The sequence below is a fragment of the Colobus angolensis genome, unplaced genomic scaffold (assembly GCF_000951035.1).
Source record: "Colobus angolensis palliatus isolate OR3802 unplaced genomic scaffold, Cang.pa_1.0 Scaffold183, whole genome shotgun sequence".
In the NCBI taxonomy this organism is placed as follows: Eukaryota; Metazoa; Chordata; class Mammalia; order Primates; family Cercopithecidae; genus Colobus; species Colobus angolensis.
In genome coordinates this window covers 160,848-168,463 of record NW_012114966.1, presented here as the reverse complement: position 1 = coordinate 168,463, position 7,616 = coordinate 160,848, and the positions used below count along the sequence as shown (strand labels likewise).

The following is a 7,616-nucleotide window of genomic DNA, read 5'->3' as shown; positions in this document are numbered from 1 at the left end:
GGATGGTCTCGATCTCCTGACCTCGTGATCCGCCCGTCTCGGCCTCCCAAAGTGCTGGGATTACAGGCTTGAGCCACCGCGCCCGGCCGTAAAATGTTTCTTATCAAATTTAAAGTCTGTGTTGATGTTAACGCTGGAGAGGTATAATGAGGCATGTTCAACCCCCACTTCCCATCATGCCCTGAAACAGTCACTCCGTTAAATTTTAAAAGAGCCCTGGCTGAAGAGGAAGTCCATTCAGATGGTGGGGGTTGGGGGCAGGGCTTAGAATTTTATTTTTGCTTTACAGAATGTTCACCACAATGACCGTTATTCTCTTTTATATGTGATGAAGATGGGAAAGATATCATTATTTCACTTCTCTGCATAAAACTGAGTTCCTATGATTTTTAGGATAAGATCTTTTACCAAATGTTGAGCGCCACTAGTCTACTAGGCACTAAGGAAACACTAATGAATAAAAAACCATGTTCCTCACACTCAAAATTGGAATTGTGGCCGACTTAGCCCTACATGGTCTAACCCCTGCATACCTCTCCAATCTGGACTCACCTCTTCTGGGACCTTCTCTTTGTTAACAAGCCCTGCTCTTTTTCTCCTCCACCCCACTCCCACTCTTGGGGGAGGCTCTTGTACAAGTTGTTTTCCCTGCCTGCACCCTTACGTCTTCTCTCTACCAGCATCCTTCCCTTAACAACATTCTCAACATCTCAAGTCCAGTGTCACATACTCAGAACCATTGTACCAATGACCCAGCTTCTTCATAACCCTTTTCACAGCTATCATTAAGTTATGATATAATTATTTGATGTTGTCTCCTCCCAGACCCCCTTGGCAGCTCCAGGAGATTAGGGTCCTGGTGGCACCTAAGATTTTTTACGGGAAACCTCTAACTTTTAAAAAGCTATATAACTTAGGCAAAGGTTCAATTAAGCACAAATCTAGGAAAAAGGTTATTCTTAAAACCAACTTCTTTCCCTTGAACTTAATTCTACCCTTTGGAGTTAATCAATGAAGTCTGCAATCTCTTCCATAAAACAGCACATTAAAATATCTACAGACCATCATTCTATCCTTAATATCTTCTCTCCCAGTATCCATCCATCCATCCCCTGGACAGCCATTTATTGAGTACCTGCTGTGCACCATGCTCTGGCCAGGGACAGGGCCTGGATCCTGACCCCTTCCTCATGCAACTGTCTGGCTTCTTTTTTTAATTTTTCAATTTTTAAAAAAAAGTAATTAAAAAATTTTTATTTTCTTATTTCTCCAAGAAAAACTTTTTATTTATTTATTTATTTATTTTTATTTATTTTTTGAGCCAGGGTCTTGCTCTGTTGCCCAGGCTGCAGTGCAGTGGTGCAATCATGGCTTATCACAGCCTAGAGCTCAGCCTTAAATGATCCTTTCAGCTTGGCCTCCCAAAGTGCTAGAATTACAGGCATGAGCCACTGCACTTAACCCAGGCTGGCTTCTAAAACCCACACTTGGCTGGGCAAGGTGGTTCATGCCTATAATCCCAGCACTTTGAGAGACGGAGGCAGGTGGATCACCTGAGGTCAGGAGTTCGAGACCAGCCTGACCAACATGGTGAAACCCCGTCTCTACTAAAAATGCAAAATTAACCAGGTGTGGTGGCACATGCTTGTAATCCCAGCTACTCGGGAGACTGAGGCAGGAGAATCGCTTGAACCCAGGAGGTAGAGGTTGCGGTGAGCTAAGATTGAGTCATTGCACTCCAGCCTGGGCAACAAGAGTGAAACTCCATCTCAAAAAAAAAAAAGAAAACAACAACAACAACTACAACTAAACCCACACTTACTCCAGGTGGGGAAGATGAAACAAGTTCCCAGCCAAAAGCTATATTTTGCCCAGTGTCTGCTCAGACAGCTACAGCTGCCCAAACTGCCTTTCTGTATCTACCTGTCTGGAAACTGTTAACTCTGTAAGAACCAGCCCCAGGTCCTGTCTTGTACAGGGCTGGCTGTTCCTTTCTCCAGACCATGTTCCTCTCCACCTCCATCCTCCTCCCCCAACAACACAAGCCTTTGGTTTCTCTTCTGTAAGAGCCCTCTCCACTATGGACTGAAGTTCTGGGTTCATGTTTGCTCTACCCACCTCCTGGAGCACTTCAGGGATTGTCTTGGTTACGTCTGCGTCCCAGGGCTTTCTACCAACCCTAGTACTCGGTAGACAAATGGTAGATATTTGTGGAATCAAGCTGTGAGTTGGAGATCTTTGCAGAACCATCACTGCCCCTCTTAACTTGCACCTCCCCACCCCTAAGATGATGAGGTGTCGGCCGGGCGCGGTGGCTCAAGCCTGTAATCCCAGCACTTTGGGAGGCCGAGACGGGCGGATCATGAGGTCAGGAGATCGAGACCATCCTGGCTAATACGGTGAAACCCCATCTCTACTAAAAAAAATACAAAAAAAAAACTAGCCGGGCAAGGTGGCGGGCACCTGTAGTCCCAGCTACTCGGGAGGCTGAGGCAGGAGAATGGCGTAAACCCGGGGGGCGGAGCTTGCAGTGAGCTGAGATCTGGCCACTGCACTCCAGCCTGGGTGACAGAGCGAGACTCCGTCTCAAAAAAAAAAAAAAAAGATGATGAGGTGTCAGACTTCAGGGGCCTGAGTTCTTTGAATGCAGACTCTGAGAAAGAAGACTAGTCATCAAGACTACACTGAAAAGACGTGGTTCTGTGCCAAAGGCTTTACTCACAAACAGGTAATACTATCATCTCCATTTCACAAAAGGGAGGCCCAAGTCTCACAACCTCAGTGATAAAGCTGGGATTCCAAGACTGGCTGACTTCAAGTCAGATATACTTACATCTTGGTCCTCAGGGATATCACAGAGGCCTGGCATGGCACCAGGGCATAGCCCAGTGCATTAGGGTATGCCCAACAGGACCCACAGGGGGCAGTGATGAGCCTTATTGTTTGGACTAGGGACAATTCTGCAGCTACTTCTCAATTAAAGAGGAAGTGGGAATTTAAAAAAGACTTTCAGTCAGGCACCGTGGCTCACACCTGTAATCCTAGCACTTTGAGAGGCTGAGGCGGGTGGATCACTTGAGGTCGGGAGTTCGAGACTAGCCTGACCAACATGGAGAAACCCCGTCTGTACTAAAAATACAAAATTAGCCGGGAGTAATGGCGCATCCCTGTAATTCCAGCTGCTGGGGAAGCTGAGGCAGGAGAATTACTGGAACCCGGGAGGCGGAGATTGCAGTGAGCCCAGATTGTGCCATTGCACTCCAGCCTGGGCAACAAGAGCAAAACTCCGTCTCAAAAAATAAAAATAAATAAATAATAAATAAATAATAAGAATACAAATAAAATAAAAATAAAAAAGACTTTCAGGCCAAATGTAGTGGCTCTCGCCTGTAATCCCAGCACTTTGAGAGGCCAAGGCGGGCAAATCACCTGAGGTCAGGAGTGCCTGGCCAAAAGAGTGAAACCCTGTCTCTCCTAAAACTACAATAATTAGTTGGGCGTGGTGGTGGGCTCCTGTAATCCCAGCTACTTGGGAATCTGAGGCAAGAGAATCGCTTGAACCTGGGAGGCAGAGGTTGCAGTGAACCAAGATCACACCACTGCACTCCAGCCTGGGCAACACAGCAAAACTCGGTCTGAAAAAAAAAAAAAAAAAAAAAAAGACTTTCATATAGTTCTTTCCCCAGAGGTCTAGGGATGTGGACCTGTGAGGGTTGTTGTAAATGCATAGCTCCTTATCCTCTGGGACATTTGCTGTTTTTTCGTTTTGTTTTGTTTTCTGTTTTTGTTTGTTTTTTGCAAAACTGGTGAGTTACTAATTAATCCTCATTCAACATAGTCCCATCCCTTCCTTCCTAGGGCACAGAGATTGTACTGAGAGGAGGGCAGGAGAGAGCAAGGTGCAAGTGGGAAAACTGGTTCAAAATACCCTGCTTCACAATTCAGGACAGAAAATGGATACTGTAAGTGACCAAGTGACTTGGCCAATGTGTCTCTGTTAAACATCTCCACTTTTAAGAAAGTTATTACTTAATCAAAGGAGCAAGGAAAAAAAAGGAAGGGGGAATTTTTCTTCAGAGCAACTTCCTTTTCTTGAACCTAATTCCATCCCTTGGTGCCAACAGATGAGGTTCACAATCTTTTCTCTTCCACAAAACATCCAGTTAAATATCTGAGGATAATCAGGGACTTGGATTTGGGTGGTGGTAGATCAACATAAACCAAGACAAGGAAGAAGTCAAAGAAACGAATCAAGTAGAGTCTCTGGGATACAACGTGGTGGTTTGGGGGTTTGCATAGTGCAGAGTATGGTACTGGCCTAAGGCACTGAGGATCGTCTTTTTCCCATACCCACCAGAGACGCCTTAGGCGCCTAAGTCATCAGGGCATTCACCGCCTGGGGCGCTTGAGTCATCAGGACACTGCCAGGAGACACAGAACCCTAGATGCCCTGCAGAATCCTTCCTGTTACGGCTCCCCTCCCTGAAACGTCCTTCCCTGCAATATTTCCAAGAAAGGAAGGGGGCTGGCTGGGAGGAAGAGAGATGGGGAGGTGATCAGGGTTCACAGAGGAGGGAACTGAATGACATCCCAGGATTACGTAAACTCTTAGAGACAGTTCACAAGTGTTCACAAATTCACAAGTGTGAAGCCTGGAAGCTGGCGGGTGCCGCTGTTTAGGAAAGAAGCTAGAGCCCTTCCAGAGCCTGTCCGGAGCTCAGAGGCTCGGAAGACTTATCGACCATGGTGAGTGTAGGGTCTTGGGGTCGAACTCGTGCCACTCGGGAGCCACAGGGGGCGGATGGGGCCCCCTAGACCTGTGCTCTCTCCCCAGGAGCGCGCATCCTCCTTGTTGCTGCTGCTGCTGCCGCTGGTGCACGTCTCTGCGACTACGCCAGAACCTTGTGAGCTGGACGATGAAGATTTCCGCTGCGTCTGCAACTTCTCCGAACCTCAGCCCGACTGGTCCGAAGCCTTCCAGTGTGTGTCTGCAGTCGAGGTGGAGATCCGTGTCGGCGGTCTCAGCCTAGAGCCGTTTCTAACGCGCATCGATGCCGACGCCGACCCGCGGCAGTATGCTGACACGGTCAAGGCTCTCCGCGTGCGGCGGCTCACAGTAGGAGCCGCACAGGTTCCTGCTCAGCTACTGGTAGGCGCCCTGCGTGTACTAGCATACTCCCGCCTCCAGGAACTGACGCTCGAGGACCTAGAGATAACCGGCACCATGCCTCCGTTGCCTCTGGAAGCCAAGGGGCTTGCACTCTCCAGCTTGCGCCTACGCAATGTGTCGTGGGCTACAGGGCGTTCCTGGCTCGCCGAGCTGCAGCAGTGGCTCAAGCCAGGCCTCAAGGTACTGGGCATTGCCCAAGCACACTCGCCTGCCTTTTCCTGTGAACAGGTTCGCGCTTTCCCGGCCCTCACCAGCCTAGACCTGTCTGACAATCCTGGACTGGGCGAACGCGGACTGATCGCGGCTCTCTGTCCCCACAAGTTCCCGGCCCTCCAGAATCTAGCGCTGCGCAACACAGGAATGGAGACGCCCACAGGCGTGTGCGCTGCACTGGCGGCGGCAGGTGTGCAGCCCCACAGCCTAGACCTCAGCCACAACTCGCTGCGCGCCACCGCAAACCCTAGCGCTCCGAGATGCATGTGGTCCAGCGCCCTAAAGTCCCTCAATCTGTCGTTCGCTGGGCTGGAACAGGTGCCTAAAGGACTGCCGGCCAAGCTCAGAGTGCTCGATCTCAGCTGCAACAGACTGTACAGGGCGCCGCGGCCTGACGAGCTGCCCGAGGTGGATAACCTGACACTGGACGGGAATCCCTTCCTGGTCCCTGGAACTGCCCTCCCCCAAGAGGGCTCAATGAACTCCGGCGTGGTCCCGGCCTGTGCACGTTCGACCCTGTCGGTGGGGGTGTCGGGAACCCTGGTGCTGCTCCAAGGGGCCCGGGGCTTTGCCTAAGATCCAGGAGAGAATAATGAATGGGCTCAAACTGCCTTGGCTTCAGGGGCGTCCCGTCAGGACCTTGAGGACTTTTCGACCAGTTCAACCCTTTGCCCCATCTTTATTAAAATCTTAAACAATGGGTCCGTGTCATTCATTTAACAGACATTTATTGGATGTCTGCTATGTGCTGGGCACAGTGCTGGATGGGGAATTCATCATACTTAGGCTTTCTTCATCCTAACTCCCTACGAAACCCTACCTGTCCTCCCCAAGAAAAGAACTGCGGAGATAGAAGGAGCCAGGAAAGGACTCCTGGCTAGGGCTACATGGGAGAAACAATGAGTGTGCAGTCAGGGCTTTCTGAGCAGATTATCGGCATCTGGATTAAAAGATATTTGAATGATATTTGGAAGATACAAAATATTTCCTCTCCTATGCACTTCCCAAGAGCCAACTGCTCCCTTTCAAAGGTAATAAAACCCACAGCCATTTGCTTATTTCCTTGTTCTCTCTCTCTCTCTCTCTCACACACACACAAACACACACACACACACCCTCCTTCTCCCTCTCTGTCTCCCTTACCACTCAAGGAAGAGGGACAGCCTCCTATCCTGCACAAGCTCTGAGTTTCATAATATTAGGGTTCCTCTCTTGTAAACCTCTCTATACCCGGAGGCTTTCACTGTGCCACTCCCTGACATAATGGGGAATTTGGGCCTGGGGAACTGACGCAAGATGCAGTCGGTCTCTGAATTAGAGATCCTGTGTTCTGTTAGTACATATATAGATAACCTTTTCAGGCTGACTCTGATTGGCAAGTAGGATAGCATCTCAGAGTCTTCAAAACTTCAAAATAGACAGGATGTGTCTTCTAGTCCACATTAGCTCAGAGACCTAGGGTATCAGCCATCAAGAGGTGCTGTTTCTTCTGATTCCCTTCTTCATTTCAATAAGGAGGCAGCCACATCCATTAGAAAGCTAGATGCCTGCCTCTCAGGGAGCATGGGAGAGATGTGGGAGGAGGTATATAGGCCCAGCACTTGCCTCTGGCCAATGTCCAGAGCTACACAGATTTGAATGGGGAATGGAAAATAACATTGATAAGAGAGTTACAGACATTACCAGAACCAGACTCAAACTATGTCAGAAAACAGTTCAATTAGCTGGACACTCACTGGAATGTCCCTAAGGGGCCTTCAACCAGCCAGTTGGGAGATTTCAAGTATCAGATAATTAATCATCTCAAGGCAGTTTTCCCCCCCACCCCTTGAATAGCTCTGATCACACTTCATCAAATGGTTACAGAACCCCATTTCACCTCAGGCCTTGTGCTAAAGCCTGAAATACAAAGATGAATCAGAAACATCCACGCCCGTAGGGAATTCCAATCCAGTGGCTGGGGGAGGGGGATGAAAACACTAAAAGATAGTTTTTTATGTGTGAGAAATAACTGTGAGAATATATATAAATTTCTGTTGGTTAAGCCACCAGTCTATGGTATTTTGTTATGGTAGCCTGAGCTGACTAAGGCAGTAGTGGAGATGTAAAATATCCCATTGCAAAAAAAAAAAAATTAAGAGTAATAACCATCCTAGCTAACACGGTAAAACCGCGTCTCTACTAAAAAAAAATACAAAAAATGAGCCGGGTGTGGTGGCGGGCGCCTGTAGTC

The 7,616-nt window shown here is 48.6% G+C and overlaps 1 protein-coding gene across 4 annotated transcripts; it reads left to right on the top strand.

Annotated features, from left to right (window-relative positions):
- Nucleotides 1-4,100: 4,100 nt before the first annotated feature.
- On the top strand, nt 4,101-6,084 carry CD14 (CD14 molecule). 4 transcript variants are annotated; one of them, XM_011939650.1, is made up of 3 exons: nt 4,101-4,254; nt 4,613-4,746; nt 4,835-6,084. In XM_011939650.1, the coding sequence occupies exons 2-3, from the start codon at nt 4,744-4,746 to the stop codon at nt 5,957-5,959; spliced, it is 1,128 nt and encodes a 375-aa protein (XP_011795040.1). In that variant the 5' UTR covers nt 4,101-4,254; nt 4,613-4,743; the 3' UTR covers nt 5,960-6,084. The 4 variants fall into 4 exon arrangements, with proteins under 4 accessions (XP_011795040.1, XP_011795039.1, XP_011795038.1 ...); XM_011939649.1 differs by having other exon boundaries at nt 4,101-4,275; XM_011939648.1 differs by having other exon boundaries at nt 4,107-4,746.
- Nucleotides 6,085-7,616: the final 1,532 nt, after the last annotated feature.